The 19661-nt window shown below is 42.3% G+C and overlaps 1 protein-coding gene across 4 annotated transcripts in view; it reads right to left on the bottom strand.

Annotated features, from left to right (window-relative positions):
* AOAH (acyloxyacyl hydrolase) overlaps positions 1-19661 on the bottom strand; it is a 165617-nt gene that overhangs the window by 23265 nt on the left and 122691 nt on the right. For all 4 annotated transcript variants that reach the window (XM_077775418.1, XM_077775419.1, XM_077775421.1 and 1 more), the window contains 3 exons: positions 9959-9995; positions 9158-9232; positions 1184-1356 (listed from right to left, as the gene is read on the bottom strand). In XM_077775418.1, coding sequence (XP_077631544.1) covers positions 1184-1356; positions 9158-9232; positions 9959-9995 — 285 coding nt within the window. The remainder of the gene's footprint in view (positions 1-1183; positions 1357-9157; positions 9233-9958; positions 9996-19661) is intronic.

Here is a 19661-nt window from a genome sequence, read left to right as displayed (position 1 = left end):
GTGGGGCTGAGGGGAGGGTCCCCGGGCTCCTGGTTGCAGATGCCTGTCAGAGAGGACTGAGACCAGCACTTCCTACCCCCCCTTCCATGCTTAATTCTCTCTAGTAATACTTATCATCCTCTGACATACTCCTACTGGAATATAAGCCTATTGGTTTTTGATTACTGTGTATGCAGTGCCCAGAACAGTGCCTGGCACATAATAACTATTTCTTGAAAGGACATTCTCCCCCCAAACACAGAGAGAGCCCTGATACACTCACATTACATATGCAATGAGCTGTGCAACATTTGGCAAGCTGCTTGCCTCTCTGAGCCTTAGGTGCTTCATCTATAAAACGTAATTAATGAAAACGTCTTACAGGATTGTTTTAAGGATCAGCATGTCAACCCTTACTGATTACTACTATTTTCACAATGTTTATAAAGCCTGTGGGATGCTAGAGATGCAACTGGAAGTTTCTGGATATCTTTAAAGCATTACAGAGCCAAGGATTCCAAGTGAGTGAGGAAGCAGGAAGCAAGGCCCCTGGAGGATGTGTTATGTAGAATTTTAACTGTCCACCAGAGTCCACAGAGTGCGTTAGAATTCTGGCCACCAGGGGGCACTCACCATTGAGGTTTGGAGAAACCCTTCTCTTCTATGTGAGCTTCATCCACTCATTCTAGATTTTACTTTTCCTTAAAGGACCTTCCTGATTTAAACTTTTACCTTCCTTTTTAAAAAATTTTTTAAAAAATATTTATTTATTTTGAGAGACAGAGACAGAGCATGAGCAGGGGAGGGTCAGAGAGAGGGAGACACAGAATCCGAAGCAGGCTCCAGGCTCTAAGCTGTCAGCACAGAACCTGACAGGAGGCTCGAACTCACGAGCAAGCTCATGACCTGAGCCAAAGTCGGACACTCAACTGACTGAGCCACCCAGGCACCCTTAAACTCTTACCTTTCAATTTGTCTTAATTTTACATTAAAGATTTCTGCCCTTTCTGATTTTGGATCTGGTTCTGCTTACCTTTGGATACTGACCTTTAGATCCACACCTTAGGGCTCTTGCCTTTACCAGTTCTGACCTGTGCACTGTGGTGGCATTTCAGGTGTATTCCTATATGGTTTGGACCACATGTATATTTGAACTATGTATAACTAACATTGTTAAAGAGTAAAAATATCTTCAAATTAATACCGAGAGGATAATATCTGTCGTGCAAATTATTCCAGAGAAACGTTCCATCTGGTAAGCCGTATAAAATAACATGGCTGCCATTTGGCAGATGGGAATTTAGATACTTCAGAGTCTGCATGATATTGGAGTATAATTTCTCAGGAGTAGTCATTTCTGGGACTGGATCAACCTTCCTGTTGGTGAAAGAAACAGAAAATATCTTAGCAGTTAAGGATAAATATGTACACATATATGATCCCCCACTGCCCCCCTCCCCATGTCCCTTACATACAGTGTAGTAGTTATTGGTGCTATTTGCAAAATACTTTAGGCTTCCTGATTCTCTCGTGGTTGGGTGGGCCATGTGAGTGGTTTGGCCTATCAGTTTGTGTGCAGAAGTGTCATATGTCACATTTGGTAACATGAGAGCCTTTAAAATACTCTTTGCCATGAGTCTGGGAAATACTCTTTATAGCAGCTGCCTCACTAATCTGAGTCCTGGAATAGAGCCCATGGTGATCCCTGGTGGGCAATGGGGTATGAGTAACTGTATTTTGTTTTATGCTACTAGGATTTGAGGCTGTTTGTTCCTGCAGCATAAGCTTACCCATCCTGACTGATACAGTTAATGGAATCAAAGGAGTCTGGTATTACTTATTATTTGTTTGACCCTTTGAATTCTGTAACTTCATCTTTAAACTCTTCACATATATCACACGTAGGAAAATACAACCTCATTGAGAAATAAAATGACATTATGTATCCACACAACATCCTTCCTTTCTACATTGAATGTGAACATACACACATTTAGGAATACATCAAGTTTGAATTAAGGTACTAACTTGCACTAACCTAGGAGTGGATTATAGAATTCTCTAAGATTTTCATCTACTCTTTAGGCTTAAAGCTGCCTTTTGTTAACCTAAATGGAATAATAACTTGTTTTCTATTTTGAGCCCTTAAAAATCCCAAAGTTACATAATGATCTTATAGTGGATTGGGTGGTGTCCCTCAGACGTGACCTTATTTGGAAATAAGGTTTGTATTTGCAGATATTAAGATGATATTAAACTAGGTCAGAGTGGGCCCTAAATCCCAAGACAAGTGTAAGAAGAGGTGTTACACAGCCACACAGGGAAGAAGGTCTGTGTGTCTGCTAGAAGCAGAGACTGGAATTATGTTGCCATGAAACACAAGGAAGGATTTTCCCCTTAGACCCTTCAGAAAGAGCATGACCCTTCTGAGACCCTGATTTTGGATTCTGGTCTCCAGAACCGTGAGAGTTGTTTGAAGTCACCCAGTTTGTGGGATTTTGTTATGGCAGCCCTTGGGAACTTAACACAGATTCCAAACCAGAAAAAGGAAGTCTATTATTCACAGGCTGGACCCAAGGCATACATGACATGGAAGGAAGGGACAGAAAGAAGCCCCTGGGTATATCCACAATTATCACTTAAATTTATTTTTTCTTTTTTAAGGTTTTATTTTTAAGTAATCTCTACACTCAGTGTGGGGCTTGAACTTATAACCCCCTGAGATCAAGAAGCACAAGTTCTACCTGCTGAGCCAGCCTAGCTCTCCTCTGCCATTAGCACTTTTAAGGGAGCTCCTAAATGACATTGGTGCTACCATTTTGGAGGGAATTTTTCAAAATGTATCAACATTTGAAGTTGGCTTAAGTTTTGACCTTGAAATTTATAGTAACATTTCCACAAATGTGCAAAGATGAACACAAGTATTGCAACATTGTGTGAAATAGTGTAAGGTTAGAAAAAGCTAAAAAGCCTGGCTACATAAATTATAGTATGTATGCTCATGAGGTAGAGTGGGATACAGCCACTAAGAAGAATGAAGTAACTAGATTCAGGTGATGGTTATACGACCCTTTGAATTACTAAATGCCACGGAACTGCTCACTTTAAAAAGCTTAATTTTATATTATGTAAATTTCACTTCAATAAAATAATTTTTTAAAAAAATAATGAAAATCTGTAGGTATTAGCATGGAAAAGTATTATTGATTGAAAACAAATTGCAGAGCAGTAAGCATAATACGATTTCATTTCAATGAATACTAATCAGTCTGTAAATTAGAATTTGTGTAGAAAAATATCTGGATACAAATACATTAAGCTCCATTGGTTGGTTTGGAGCAAGGTGGTGGGGGTGGTAGGCGGTGCTGATGGGAAAAATCACTTCCTATGCCCTGTATTATTTGAACTTCTCATAACATGTTATTTTGTAATCAGAAAAATACAGTAAAACAGATTCTTATATTATTTTTATTCTTTCTAAAGTAAGGAGGGAAAGACTAACTTTTAATGGGAGGAGTAGAAAGCATTGTAATTTTATGTCATTTCTCCTCCACTAATTTCACTTAGTCAAATAAAATCACTTTCTAATTATTTTTTTAAAATTTATTTCTGAGAGAGGGAGAGAGACAGTGTGAGCAGGGGAGGGTCAGAGAGAGAGGGAGATACAGAATCTAAAGCAGGCTCCAGGCTCTGAGCTGGCTGTCAGCACAGAGCCTGATGCGGGGCTCGAACCCACTAACCATGAGATCATGACCTGAGCCAAAGCCAGACGCTTAACCGACTGAGCCACCCAGGTGCCCCTAAAATCACTTTCTAAATTGCTCCTATCCAGAGGGGACAGGCTGATCACAGATGCGAGGATCACTTTGGCTAATTTGTGACACATGACATGTACCCATACAGAGGAAAAGGCAGAGCAAGTCTGATTTAGGGGTTGCTGGTAGGGAGTTAGTTGTGAATGGTATACATGCTTCTACACTGTATAAAGAAATAAGAAAAGAAAACAGAAGAAAATAAAGAAAGGAAAATAGAGAAAAGAAAAAAGAAAGAAAAGAAAAAAGAAGAAAGAAAGAAGAAAGAAAAAAGAAGGAAAGAAAAGTTGTTCTATTTTATCTCAGCATATAGAACAGAATGCTAGATTCATGGTTTTTTTTTGTTACCTTGAGAAAACTTATACTACTTTATGAGTAAAAATCTCCCTAAATTGCATAAAAAGCCCTCATAAGGATTTGAGAATAGGTTGCCTACCTACTAAGCACAGAAGGCTGGGTAGGGTCTTTGGCTTGACCTGCATATGCGTAGAAGTGCTAGAATGATCTCAGTTTGTAAAGGTGATTTAGGCTGCCTGGTGGGTTTGCTCAGCATAGCAGCACCCACCCAGAGCAAATGGGTTTTATTTCACTGTGTGTGTTGAGTGTGGCTGTGAGGATGCAAGGGAAGCAAGCTGGGTGTCTATACCCTATCTTCAATCATCAGTAAAGCTACCACATACTGCTTATTAACTTTTGCCTTGGTACCTCATTTTTTTCTCCTGCTGATACACTAGGACTTTGGCAAGAAGCAATTATGCTGAGTTATGACTCTCCAATCACATAAAGCCAAGATGAGTTAAGATGGGGAAAAGTCTCCCAAACTCCCTATTTAATGATTATTTTTTGGCTAGAGACACAACCCTGATGAGAAAAAAAAAATCTGAGTTAATTTGTGCTTTTGCACCAGCACCCCATAAGTGAAGCAAGCATAACCCAAATGGCCAATTACTAAGTGAAGTCAAAACGAAAGCCTTGTGTTGCTGATGGAACCTTCTCCAGTCATCTTTGCTCCATCAGGTACAGCTACATAATTTACACGTGTGTGTTGTCAATCAGACCCTTCAATGTTCATAGCAAAAGTAACCGATTCTTTAAAAAATGTTTTTTCTTAATGTTTATTTATTTTTGAGAGGGGGGAAGGGGCAGAGGGAGAGGGAGACAGAATCTGAAGCAGGCTTCAGGCTCTGAGCTCTCAGCATAGAGCCCGATGCGGGGCTCAAACCCACAAACTGTGAGATCATAACCTGAGCATAAATCAGTTGCTTAACCAACTGAGCCATCCAGTAGCCCCCAAATTAACTGATCCTTAAAAAATTTTTAAGTAAGCTCTAGGCCCAATGTGGGGTTTGAACTCATGACCCTAAGATCAAGTGTCACATATTCTACCTACTAAGCCAGATAGGGACCCCCAAATTAATTGATTCTCAGTTCAGGCAAGGGCAAATGGGTCTAAGTAATAGGTGATGGGTCACCTCTTCTGGATGTCATAGAAGGTGCCTTCTGACTCTGTCCCTGAAAAATCCTGTGTCATTTTGATGGGTACTCTTTCTCCTCTGGTGGTTTTTGAAGAGACTTAGCATTAATATTTTGGAGAGCACAGTTCCAGTCGTTTGGGAAACATCTCCTGGGACTTCTCTGATGTCCACCAAGGGTTGAATGGGCTGAGCTGCAAGTGTCTAACCCTTCTCAACCCATGTGTCCTGGAGCCTGTGTCGGCTCCACTCTGCCAGCCCAGGTTTGCCTGCACACCCCAGCGCCCTGCACCCCTTCTCACACGCGGGTGAGCTCCTGACAGTCACCTAGGCAGCGAGGTGAGGGGTCGAGGGAACTGAGCTCACAGAGGGAAAGCCTGGGACACGTGATACTTCCACCGGGGAAAATGACGAGCGAGCAGCCAGCGCCCTCGGCTGTGCTTTAAAAGGTCAGGAACACACAGCAGGGAAAAGACAAAGAGCCTCGCCCCCTGGGTGGCTCCGAGCCTGTCCTTGTCCTAATGAATTGTGTCTGATGATGACAATAAGCCCGGCGACTTGGGTGCATGGCCGGCTGTGATCATTTCATTACCCTGGCAGCTCTTCCAGCCAGATTTCACAGGGCTGACGCCAGAGAGATGTGCCCCCTCCTGAGGAAGAAGGCAAACAGCCTCTGTGGAAGATACTTCCCAGAAGAGCTACAGCCTGGAGGCTTGTCATGACTGAGTGCTCGGACCTCAAGCACAGCTAGCGTTTGAGTTTCTAAGTAGCCAGGCGATGTAGTTAGCCCTTTTCTGCAGGCCAGCCAGTCGTACTCACATCTCTGGCCTCCCACCCACCCACCTCGAAGAGGCGTCTTGACCCAGACTGGGAAGGAGATGAGGATTCACTGGACCCGCATTACCTCATGCATAGAGATCCTGGGGCCCTGAAAGTGGGTGTGACCTGCAGCGTGCTGGCTGGCTAGGAACCTCCTTAGCCTTCCCTAGGCCACCCACACCTGGACTGAGGAGGCTGGGAGAAAGAAATGCCCTGAGCATTCCCTTCCCTGCTGGTTTTTCTACCATTTGATTGGATAGAATGGGTTGTTTCCATACAATGCAGGCTCCTTGGGGAGCACGTTGGTACCTATCAGCACTGGTTTCCTCTTACTCCAGTGCTGATCAGCCGCCCTAGGTGGCCTCAGAAACACTGACATTGCAGGAAAAAAAACAGTCTTGGGGGCAGAGGAGGCAGACAGCCTGTTGGAGGGGTGGTCCTGGCTCTTTCCATTAGCTGAAAAACGTACAATTAATTATTTCTAGGTTCACTATAAAAAAAAAATGGAACCATGTCAATTGAGGTGTTAATTGGATGTTTTATAATTCGATCACATTTCTGGCAATCGCAATGTTCTTGTCAGGAATGTTATGTGGGGTGGGGGGAGGAAGGGTTTATAATTTGAGGCCCTTAAGGACATTCCCATTTCCCATGCTGCCCCTGGTACTCAAAGTTCTGCTGCGGTAGCTCCCTCAAATTTGTCCTGTTCCCAGTAATTTTCCTCTTCTGTATCACTGACATCCCAAAGCTTTTAAGGGCAGCGATAGGAAAGGCCAGGGGATGCTGGGTTAGCTTTGGCCAAATTGAGTAGAATCACAATGGGCAAGCTGGCTTTGTCTATGTTACCTTTCTTCTTACATTCCAGACACTAAAAGCTGTCCTCCAATCATGACCTTCATTCATTTAGCAAGTGTTCATTGAGTAACCGCATGAGTTGAGAGAACTGAGAAAGAAGCACATAGCTGCACGATCTCAGTAAATGTTAGCTAGCATCATCATAAAAAAAGAAAAAAGAAAAAAGTCAAGCAAATATCCCCAAACTTGTTCCAGGACGAACTTATTATGCAACTCATTGCTGGCTTGAGCTTTTTATGAAATTGCTTTGCTCATTTTGGGTTGTCTACTCCACCTTGACGTTCTGGCAGATGGGGAGGTATGGCTGCCATCTGTCTTTATTTTTCTAACCCCACCACAGGACACTGCAAAGTGGGCACCGCAGGGACATCCCACACTGCCAACACTGTTCTTTCACCCAAATGCTTGCTGCTCCTCTGCCCAGATCCCTGGCGGGGGAGAGGCTGGCACAGGTCTCTGGCTGATGTCTGCCTGCCCTTTGGCTCTTTGGAAAAAGAAAAGCAGGCCTAGGCTGGAAGGGCCTCTGAGTAAGCAGGTTCTTTTGGAAAAGTGCAGTTTCAGGGGTTTGGGCTCTTGGACTCCAAGCCTCTTTCTTCAAGTGTTCTTTGCTCAGTATCACTGCTTTGCTCTCAGTCCCCTCCAGGGGAACAGGATCCAGAGGCTAGAAGGGCACTGGCTGATCTGACATGGGTTCAGTCTGTTTTGTGATGGGGCTGGGGCTGAACAGTTCAGTGCTTTTCCTTCTAGAAAGAAGCTCCTTGTGGTCAGGCACTGTGGCCTGTTCGCCAGAATGTCCAAGAGCCTGGCACAGCATTTGGCACATCACTGGTGGTCAATATATACTTTTTAAAAAGGGATTGTCTCAAAGGAAGCAAATAAGGCAAGTGTGGATTATGGGAAGAGCACAGAACGGAGTCACAGAACCTGGTCTTGCTACTCATTCAGTATAAGCAGTTTCTTAACCTTGCTGACACTGTTTCCTCATCTGTAAAGTGGGGGCAATGATACTTTTATATTAAGGCCGCTGTGGGGGTGAGATTATATAGAGAGTGGTGTGGCTCTTGGCGTGTGGAAGGTTTTGTGGGTGTTTGCTCTTTACCAGAGAGTTCCATGTGGCTCATCATGAGGTTGGGACTTGGGTCCCCATTGTGTAGCTCTGGGTGACTTGGGGCTCTGGAGAGGGTGGTAAACCAACCCAAGGTGCCAAAGCAGGGTCTGGAACATCGATATCTTTGTGTCACAGCATGGTATCTCCTGGCCTGAACTCACTTAACTAATAGGTCTACACCTCCTTCACTGAGAGTCCCAGGGCTCTCACAACTTGTGGAGGTATTGGTGAGGGCAAACACATTTTCATAATATTGAACTGGGACTTTAGCACAGGCTTAGAAAGCTTGGTGAGTGAAAGCAAAGGGTGGGCAGTGAGGAGAATGACCTACTTCTAGTACCACTTGGCTTGGAGGCCAGCTCTGCCATTAATCAATTAATCAGGCAAGTCACATAATGTCTCTTGGCTCTATTTCTCTCTTTTCTAAAATGGTGGGTGGATGGCTACTGGGGAGTTGTTCTAGATCTGATCTCACCTTTTTTTTTCCCTTTTCTTTTTGGCCACAATCACAGGACAGATGGCATTCACATGTGCAGCATATTCTTAGGGGTACACACAATTTTTGAAAAGCCTTCCAAAATGGTGTGGGGGAATTAAGGCATTCAACATTTTGAAATCACTACAGATATTAGCAGTTTAGCAAATCTACTTTCTTACCATGGGCCATGGGCATAAATGGAAGTGGCCACGAATTATACACAGTTTCTTTGCAAATGCTCTAAGTCTGTGCTGTTTCTACCATAAGTACCTATATCAGAATATAAGTGAGGAAGCTATTCTTATGGGATAGCAGTAATTTGGCCTTATTTTATTTAAAAGGCCATTATATTCAGTCTTGGATTCTTGGCTAGTAACAGCATCTATCTTGTGATACAACTGAGAACTTGTAGCACGGCACACCCATATGCTGTGAATAGGAACAGAGAATTAATAGATCAGATCTTTTTAAAAGGGCTTTAAGGGTTAGTGCTGTTGATTTCATTTGTAACTATGACTTGCTAAGACAGAGAAATTCAACTCAACAGCAGGCTACTGGGATGCGATAGAGTGCAGTGGAGAAGGGGAATCCAGAGTCCAGGTTATTTTTAAAACCTTCTTTCTCCATAACTCACCCATTGCAGACATCGTTTCCAACCATGGCATATAGAACGATGGCTGGATGATCCAACAGTTGGTTCCTGGACAAACTGAGAAAACATAGATGGAGTCTGAATGGCAAACACTCAGAAGCCATGCTTTGGAAGTGATGTCACAGCCTGAATCTGNTCTTGCCCCCCCCCTCCCATTTTTGGATAACATTTTGCTATTTTTCTTTCATTCCAGTACCACCATTCTTATTCTCCCTTCTTGGGTATAATCTGTAACCCACAGAAGTAAACAGAAAGTTTACAGAAAGCAAACAGAATTGAGAAGGGTGGATTGAAGTCTCCAGTAGGAGCATGTGATGCCATTTTCTTAGGACCTTTCCCAGCATTTGTCATCAAGTGTTCCTGGGTTACTTCTGTCCAGATTTGTAGGACATCCCTACAGCTGTGCTCCTGCACTGAACTTCAGAATCAAGGTTTTCCCAAGCATTCTGTTCTGGGAACCCAGGGCCTTGCTTCTGAATTTTAAGCTCAAAATAAGCACATAAAGCAAGAAAATGAAATACATTTTTTGGGTCTTTTTCAGCTACTTTGGTCAGACCTATGTATGCATTTTTTATGACTCTTCCTAAAGGATATATGCAAATTAATCACTTCCTATGCCCACTGGTCCAGGAAGTGATAATGTCCCAATGTTTGGGAGTGGCTAGCAAGGTACTGGTGCTTAGTATGAGTGATTACAGGGTGGCCACAGAGGGTTTTCATTGTGATTTTTTTTTAATCAGAAACCCAATCTAAAACAACTTTTTATATCCCTCTTTCACTTACCTTTCTATAAATCTCTCCAGGTTTTTAGAAGATGCACCTGAATAATTAAAATAAAATAATTAAAAGTAGTGAGTTCAATTTAACACAATCAGGCTGGTAGGCTGATTGACTGAAATCATGGACAAAATATCACTGTGCAGCCAGAGGTTGTCTGCACCATCACACAGATGGGAAAAAACTTCATTCTCCTTAATGAGTTTTCTGTTTACTTGGCATTATAGTAACATAAGCCTAAATTCTTTGGATTTATAAGTCTCAAGATATTTCCTAAGCATGAATGAGTACAGTTTCTAGTAGAGGTGAGAACATGATATACATCTATCACCAAAGAGAAACGGCCCCAAATGATTAAGGAATTAGGTGAGGGATGAGAAGAAGTAAAAAAAAGGATTCTTTGAGAACTACCCATCTCCTTAGAAAGCCCCATTTAACCACCTGCCGGTATCTCTGCTCTCACCCGAGGCTCCTCTTGGCTGGGTGACCTGTTCGAGGTTCATATTATGCAGATGATATATTTCAACTCCTGTGATGACATGAATGACCACCCTCACCCTCTCCTTGCTACCACCTATAATGTATCTCTTACGTAAACATTGTATTTATTGGACACTCATTTTATTGTGGACACACTGTTAGGTACTTATATTATTAGTTCATTTAGGTCTTGGCACAACTGTGTGATGGAGATATAGTAGCATTCCCATTTTATAGGAGAAAAGTGAGGCTTACTTAAGTGACTTGCCTAAAGCCATACAACTAATAATATGGAGAGCTGCTGTTGAAACCCAGTCCCTTCTGTCTGTCTGTAGTGCTGAGCTGCGGCATCACTCCTCTAGGCTGGGAGTCTAGAAAGAGTGAGCCCCAATAGGTTTACTGCTAGTTTGTCCCTTGGAGGCTGATCTGCAGTAACAAGTGAGTAATCATCAGGTGGGTGACAAGGGACAAGTAAGATTCTCCTAGAAGTTCCAGCCTCAGGGAAGGTGCATCTTATGACACAGTCAGTGAGGGTTCTTAGAGATCTGCATGGGGAAAGGGGGTGTGCACAACCGTGAAGGCCATGATGGCCCATGTTCCCCCGAAGCGGTGTGCCCACGCAGTGACTGCCTCCTCTTTAAGTGCAGTGGAATCAAGCTATATGGGCAGTGCTGATGTTCTCTTGGTTGACTTAGAAATGTCAGTACATTAAACGAATGTTGCTTTATTTCCTTTTTTATTGTGGTAAAATATATAACCCATAAACTTTACCATTTTAACTTTTTTTTTGAGTGGCATTAAGTACGTTCACATTATTATGCAAACCGTCAGCATGATCTGTCTTCAGAACTTTCCCATCATCCCAAAGTGAAGACTTGTGCTCATTAAGGAATAACTAGGTCCTTCATATTGGCAGAATCATAGACTATTTGTCATTTTGTGCCTGCCTTATTTCGTTTAGCACGATGTTTTCACAGCTTTGTAGCATGTGTTAGTAAATCCATTTGTTTAAAGGCTGAATAAGCTTCCATTGTATGGATACATACGTTCATCCATTGATATAGGCACTTGGTTTGTTTCTACCTGTTGACTATTGTGAATAATGCTGCTATGAACACTCGTGTGCAATTATCTGTTTAGGTTTCTGCTTTCAATTCTTTTAGGTATATACCTAATTGAAATTGCTGCACCATATGGCAATGCTATGTTTAATTCTTTTTGAGGAACTGTCATACTGTTTGTACTCCCTTTATGTGGTGAGGCAGGGTATGTTTGATATGAACACAAACATAGAAATTAAGAGCAGTCAGTTCATCTCAGCACACTTGCAGCCATTCGCCCTCCCCGTTAATTTGCTGACCACCAGCCACGTGCCTGACACACACTAGGGAGTTGACACATGAGTTGGGCACAGACTCTATATCTGAGGAGCAGCATCTAAAGGGGTAAGTACGGAACTGAGTGCTGGTGACAGTTTAAATGTCCATCCAAACCCAATGCTTGAAAACAGGAATGCCCACTCTTATCTCTGCTCAGAGAATGTGCCAGATTTTACAACACCGAGTCCTAAATGTAGAGACTCCAAGAAATTCTGGGTGTTAGATTGTTCCCATCATTCTCAAGAGGGAAGAGGCGGACAGCCGTTGCCTGCTGACATATCCTACGGTGACTTACTCATCTCATCGGCTGGGCCTTTCATTCACTTCCAGCCCTATGACTCTCAACTTCCCGTTTTCAATAGGATAACAATCACGAGGTGTTTAATTCTCACTCTTTGATTTTTCTCTTAATAAGAAATGAAAACTAATGAAAGCTCAAGCTATGAGTGGGAAAAAAAAATTATAAAGGACCAGGTCGGGCCAATAATTTCCCTCATTATCCAGAGTACAGCTGGGAATTTGAGGTGCCGAGCACCCACAGAGCTTGAGGGAGATGAAAATGAAAACCTGTCATGGCTTGCCATGTGGGCTGCCCCTGCCGGTGCCCACACCACCCACATCCCTTTGGTGCTCAGGACAAGGATGGCAGGCCAATCTTAAGCAGGCGTGGTGAATTTCAAAACAGTAGTCACAGGGGCGCCTGGGTGGCTCCGTCGGTTGGGTGTCCGGCTTCGGCTCAGGTCATGATCTCATGGTTTGTGGGTTCGAGCCCTGCGTTGGGCTCTGTGCTGACTGCCAGCTCAGAGCCTGGAGCCTGTATTGGATTCTGTGTCTCCCTCTCTCTCTCTGACCCTCCCCTGCTCATGCTGTCTCTCTCTCTCTCAGAAATAAATATAACATTAAAAAAAAATTAAAAAAAACAAAAAACAAAACAGCAGTCACAAACTTCCACTCGAGGAGAGAGAACGTGCCTACTCTTCTTTCCTCAAATGTTATGGTTTTGTTTTTTTTTCCTGGTGAATATCTATAATATGAACACAGAAAATTCTGTTGTGCCTTCCATGATTTACATTTCCTTTTGGGAACCTCAGTTTTATGAGATTATGTAATTAGCTTAGGTAATTTCCACATCACTCTCTCTTCTTAATTCTCTTTTCTTGTTGTCCTGCTACCCCTTTTAAAGCCCCATCAATATTGCTGTCTCTCTCCCTCCCAAGCTCTTGTGTCTTCCTCCTCCTGTATATAGACTTCTCAGCTGCTGGTGTTGCTGCTGCCATAGTAGAAAATACTGAAGCATTTGGAACTGGAAGTTGTGAGAGGAAAGAAAGCTCCTAGACTGTGGGATGTGGCAAAACAAGGGGGGCATTTGAAGAACTGTCACTACCCTTAAGAGACCTATAGTCTGGTCTCTACAATTATAGTTCAGAGAAATGGAAAAGGTGTGACTATGAAATAGGGGCATTTTATTTATTCATTGAGGTGATTTGTTGGAGAATCTGCCTGTCCCCGGTTAAAGGAAGAAAGGAGTCTTTTTTGGCCATCAAAGTCTGAATTCTGGCTCATTCAGTGCCTTTCCCCTAACATTTTATTTATTTATTTTGAGAGAGATGGGGGAGGAGGAGCAGAGGGAGAAGGCGAGAATCCCAAGCAGGCTCTGGGTGAATTTTTAGGATCACGACCTGAGCCGAAATCAAGAGTCGGAGGCTTAACCAACTGAGCCACCCAGGTGCCCTCATTCAGTGCCTTTTCAATGAGGAATTGTGCATTGCAAGGAGAGAAGAAGGGTTTCACATAATCCCAGCATTGGTTGTCTTCCAGAAATAAATCTCAGTGTACATTTCCACTGCTGAATCAGTGTTGACCATAGCAGCCAGTCCTTCATATTCTGGGCATTCAGATCAACTGTTAAGACACTTGTCATGGTCTTCTAAATGAACTTGTCACTTTCCGTGCCTGGCCCAGAGCAGAAGCGCTCAGTCTCAAATTCTTCGTGGGAAAAGACAAGGTATATTTAAATACAACAGGTCTTCAGAAAATAGTGCATTAATTTGATAGCATTTATGGACTACTTACTATGTGCCAGACATCGCAATATATGCTGGGGACACATCAGTAAGTAGAACAGATGTGGTCCCTATTGTTATGAAGTTTACATTAGGCAAATAAGGAACATAAAGTGTGAGGATTCAGAGAAGCCCTGAAGAAGTGTTAAGCTGTGCACTGAAAGAAAAGAAGGTATTTCCTTTCTTGATGTTTGAATGCAATAACTTGTTAATTAATATCCAGTAAAATATTTGATTTTTTTTTTACACATGATGCAGAAAGAAATCTCAAGTTTAATACTATTTCTGTTGTAACTATCTGAATAGGACAGGGGCAGATCCAGGTTTCAAGTTCTGAAGCTTATATAATTTGTGGGATCCTCTTTAAGGAAAAGGACACAAAACACAATAATGAGACCTGACATAAAGGGAAGCCGAAGTAGAAAGAGACGAGGGTCTTAATTAATTGTGGCTAAATGTCTTAAGTCAACAAATTTTACAAATTCATATGGTCACCAGGCTTGGGAGGCCCTCAAGCTATAGTATCATTAGTTTCATAACTCTGTCTCTTGGTGTTCCTTAAAGGTCATGTGTAAGGTCTTGGGGCATCAGGGCCAGATGGGACCTCTAAGGACCTCTAAGAGCACGTGATCAGGCAATCCCCTTTCCAGATGAGGCTCAGGGGCAGAAAGAGACTTGCTCAAGGTCCTACAGCTAGTAAGCAGTAATCCATTTCAGATGCCAATTTAACAATAACATTAGTAATGACTGAACTAGATCATTTTGGTTCTTATATGAGAATAGGTGAATTATATTATTTACCTCTTCTATGAGAACCTGCCACTGCCAGAAGACCCCTTTCTCACTTCCTGAGTGAGAACTGAAGGTATTTTCTCTGTGACTCTGTCCACTTCTGGGTTTGGGACAGCCTTGAGTCTAGGTCCAGAGATATCAGAAGACAATAAAATGCTAACCTCACTGCTGGTCTGGTGGTACTCATTCTGGTCTTCTTCAATCAACCTGCTACTATGTACTTTCCAGAGTCCTCTAGCACCTGCTTCATGCTTTTTGACCAGACTTTATAGCAGCATTCAGTGGGGCAGACTGGGTAGATCGTACTTACTCTATTATACCCAATATGTATGTATATATGTATGTATGTATGTATATACATACATACATTTTGGGTACAATATGTGAGAGAGAGTGGGGGAGAGTATAAAATATACTATATATATATAAATAGAGAGAGTATAAAATGTTCATGAAAAATGTGCTGTCATATACGGCCATAAAGTAAATCTAATGTTTTTTAACTTTCTTTAGATTTTAAGTAATACAGATTTTGCTTGTATTTTTATAATTGAGGAAGTATTTTGAAGAGTATGTTGTATATACATCTAGTTAAAAAATCAGTCATAAGAAATTTAAATTCTCTCTTTTCTCTAAAAATGTTTTGTTTGCAATAAGTAGAAACATTCAGACTAATACATTGACCTTGAGCTCCAAATAGTAGGCACTTAATAATTGTTTGTTGTGACAGTTTCTGATGGTGTTTCTACTACTGAAAATGCTTTCAGATTCACAAGTGTGGTTCTGAGTTTCTGTGACGAACTAGATAAATGATTCCCCAAAACATATATTTTTAAGAGAATGTAATAGCCTTCCCAGAATGGCTCTAATTGCCCTCATAGTCTCAACTTGACACAGCTTCACAGGCATCCTTCAGCCATGCTGAGCTTCTCTCTTCCTCTTTCTCAAAAATATTTTGCCCTTGGAACCTCTTTGCACTGAGTCACCATTTCCCTCTGCTTTATGGATTACTGTTTTGTTTTGTTTTGTTTTGTTTTGTTTTCTGCAGGAAAGTCTGCTCAAATGTACCTTCTCTGTGAAGTTTTCCTCTCCTTCTCCAGACAGAGGTAAATATCTCACCTCCAGAGACCTCAATATACCTCTATTTTAGTGTCATTTCAGAAAAACCCTAATTGTCTCCTTATTTGTCTCTCTTTTCCGTGTCATGATGATCTCCTTGAATGAAAGTCCTTTGTCTTGTCCATCTTTCTATTTCTAGCACCTATTACAAAATCGGAAAGGAAACAGGGAGTAGTGGGGGGAAAATCAAGTGGAAAATGAGAGGAAAGGATGTAAAAGAGAAGACCAAAGGTAAAAGACACATCTCAGTATGCTTTTGAGCTGATAAAAAACACAGCAAATTCATTTAACCTATCAACACAAGCAGCTGGGAGCTTTCCCCACAATGTCCTTTATCTCAAACCCTAAACAAAAGAAATTTACTGAAGGGCCCCCGGGTGGCTTACTTGGTTGGGCATCCGACTCTTGATTTCAGCTCGGATCATGATCTCACAGTTGGTGGGTCTAAGCCCCACATTGGGCTCTGTGCTGACAGCACAGAGACTGCTTGGGATTCTCTCTCTTCCCCTCTCTCTCTTGCTGCCCCTCCCCCATATGCATGCTGTCTCTCAAAATAAACACATAAATATTTAAAAACAAAAGGGATCTATTGAAAGGAGACCCCCTAGGACTTCAGCAACCTTTGCCATTGGCAATTACATAAAAAAAGTAGAAGATGTTTGCGTCTGAACTTGCCTTCTGTAGGTGGGCAGATTCAAGAGGTGCAAGATGGAAATCTTGACCTAACAGAAGAAATGAAAACTCATTCTCTTCACATAATAATCATTGTCAGGTGGTCTCCTTCTACCTAGATGAGTTGCAACAAACAAGGAGGAGCCAGGAATGGCTGTGTAGACAAATCCTAAGAAATAGTTCCACTTGGATCAGAATGTCTCCACTGTTTAATGATTCTCTGAGACCCACAGCCTTGAAAATATTAAAAGTGGGAATAAATCCCCCTAATTTAAGGAGGGAAATGTGCCCCTCTATATAAAATGTGTCAAATTGAAATGTTTTTCTTTCAAAAGTTTCTATTAAAATCAAACAGTGTATCGTGGAGATACATTTGGTCCTTAGGAGAAATAGGAAGTTTTGGTACCTGCAGGCATTGAGCATAACTGCATTTACCTTTCAGATCAAACATCTCAAAAATTGGTATTAAAACCTGGCTCTGTTGCCATGAGCACACTGGATCGTGCCTCCCAAATAGAAATGTCCCAGTTGTTTCGTTATAAATAATTTCTGTCATCTCCTCCCAACATTCTGGGTTGAGATAAAAAACTTGACCCAGTGGTTGGGTTTACTAAATATTTACTGAGGGCCTACTTCTGCTTGGCAAGGTAATTTATTTGCTTCTCTCCAGCACCCTGTGGCTTTTAAAAAATGGTCTTAACATTTTCATTTTGAAATGATTTCCAAAAGGTTAAAATAATTTACAAAGGTTGAAATAGTTTACAAAAAGTTGCAAAAATAGAACAAAGAATTTGCACGTATGTTTTATCCAAATTCCCTAAATGTGAACATCTTTCACAGTCATAGCATAGTTATCAAAATCAGAAAATTCACACTGCGACAAAACTGTTGTCTAATCTATAGACCTATTTAAATTTCACCGATTGTCTCACTCACAGCTCAGTCCAACTCAGGATCACATATTGTATATAGCCTTATGTCATTCAATCTCCTTTAATCTGGACTAATTCTTCAGTGTTTTATGACCTTGAGACTTTGAAGGGTACTGACCAAGTATTTTATGGAGTGTCCTTCAGTTTGCGTTTGTGTTATAATTTCTCCTGACTAAATTCAGGCCGTGCATTTTTGTCAAGAATACAAGAGCAAGTGCTCAGGTAGCTAGTTAAAGGCACAAAATCTGTTTTGTTCGAGAATAGAGATCATGGTCAGGGGAGGTGGTAATAAAAATAGTCAGTTCTTGTATGTATAACTGAGTTCAGCTCTGCCTGGATTAATACTCATTTCTAGTTTTTTTCTTCATCCTTCTTTTGCTTTTTCTCTTGCCTCTCCCTTTCTGCGAGAACCACTTTTGATAAAGAGGAAAGGCTAGCAGAGTGCTGGGTCAAGGTATCTAATTCGGATGTTCAGCTGCCTCCAGGCAGGTAGTGGTCATCCTGACAGCGTGACAGTGAAGTGAAGATGGTGGCTTTAGAAACCAGAATCTGAAAAGGGGGCAGCCTGGCATGGTCGGTAGTAGGCACACACGTGCTCTGACATGGCTGGTATGAGACAGACAGGAGTTTACAGTCCACCACTGATGAGCAAATGGACTTTGGGCAAGTTATCTCGGACTTCCAGACTCTAAACCTGTGAGAAATCAGTTTCTGTTGTTTATAAGACACTCAGTCTATGTTTGTTGTTGTTGTTGTTAAAACAGTCTAAACTAAGCCGGTGCTACTTAATATCAGGTAAAATCTATAAAAGTAATAACAGCAACCTCAACACCTCTCCAGCTAAATCCACCCCTCCTGCTAATGGGTGCTCCTGGGGAGTCCTGCTCTGACCAATGGTCCTTCCTCGACGGTATTCCCCAGGTAGAAGGCACGATGAGCTGGCCAGGGCCTGAAAAGACATCAGTGTGTTCTTTCTGGCTTGGAGTGAGGCCCGCATAGTGGTGTTTCTGTGCCCAAGGCAAGCTCCTTCGATATTTTGCTTGTTGATTGTGCAAATTGCTTTCTGACAAATCTCTGTGACTCTAAAAGCAGGATGGACGGTTCCTTCATGTCCGCCCTTGGTAAGAACACCCATCCTCCAGAAGCATCTTCTCTCCTTCTGCTTCTCACCCAGGGCCTGGTCGCCTTGTAGGAGCTCTTCCCCACTTTTGCACCTTCTGACCTGTTGTACACTGAAGGCCTAAATCTATTTTCACTTGAACAGTTCCTGGCCACTTAAGACTTGGGAGGGGGTCCGAAGCCTTATATGGCCACAAGGGCCAGGTAGCTAAACCCATAGTGCACCTGAAGGGGAGGCCACTACTCAGCTCCAAGCAATTGTTGCCAGGCAGATGTGTCGCTGTGTTGCCAGAACTGCTGATTTTTGGAGATAGATTAAAATGGGATTTGTATGCAAAAGCTCTCAAGTTTTAAATATCAGCAACAAATCAGATTAAAAACAAAACACTTAAACATGGAGTGACCCTGAAGATTGCTAGTCTAAAACAGTCTGATTTCGAATTTCAGAGTCATAGAGCTTGGATGGAAGTCAAGATTAGCTGGTTAAAGCCCTTTATTTTACACAGAGGGAAACTGAGGCTCAGAACAGGGAGGGACTCACTGAAGCTATGGAGCCAGCCAGTGAGAGGTCGGGACTTAAATGTGGCCATGCATCCATTAATGTTTAGTCTTTTTTATCCTCTGTGCCTATTACAGCAGCTGGTGCTCAAAAACACCAGCAGACTTATATCAGCATGGAGATGAATTTAGGGCTCGCCTCTCCCCCGACTTTTCACTGGAGAGCGACAGGAATGAGTTGTACTGTACTGCGGTGCACGAAGGAGGTGATTTTCTTTGCTGGCAGTCTTGTGGGGTTCATCTCAGAGCAGTGATTTGTAGAAGAAACAGTTGAACAGCCATCAGGAGGGAGCAGGGAGCTGAGCTCATAGCCATCATGGACACATAGAACCCTGCTCTCTTCTTCCTCCCTCTCCCCCTCCCTCTGCTTCTGCTCCTTGCACCCCTCCCTGCACCCNCTCAGTCTGCTCAGGGAGCTCTTCCTTCACCCCTCTGCTTCCCCACCTCCCATTTAGCCTTCCCAGCATCTTACCATGTAGATGGCCTGAATATAAATTTCATACACCACCTTGAATCTTGCCCCTTTACCCTAGTTTCTCTGGTCTGCCAGATTCTCTGCTATTTTCTAGATGGTTTAATGGAAGCCGAAAGAAGG

Source organism: Crocuta crocuta, unplaced genomic scaffold, assembly GCF_008692635.1.
Source record: "Crocuta crocuta isolate KB4526 unplaced genomic scaffold, BGI_CrCroc_1.0 scaffold197, whole genome shotgun sequence".
NCBI classification, from domain to species: Eukaryota; Metazoa; Chordata; class Mammalia; order Carnivora; family Hyaenidae; genus Crocuta; species Crocuta crocuta.
Note: the sequence above shows the minus strand (reverse complement) of the source record. Positions and strands in the feature narration are given on the sequence as shown.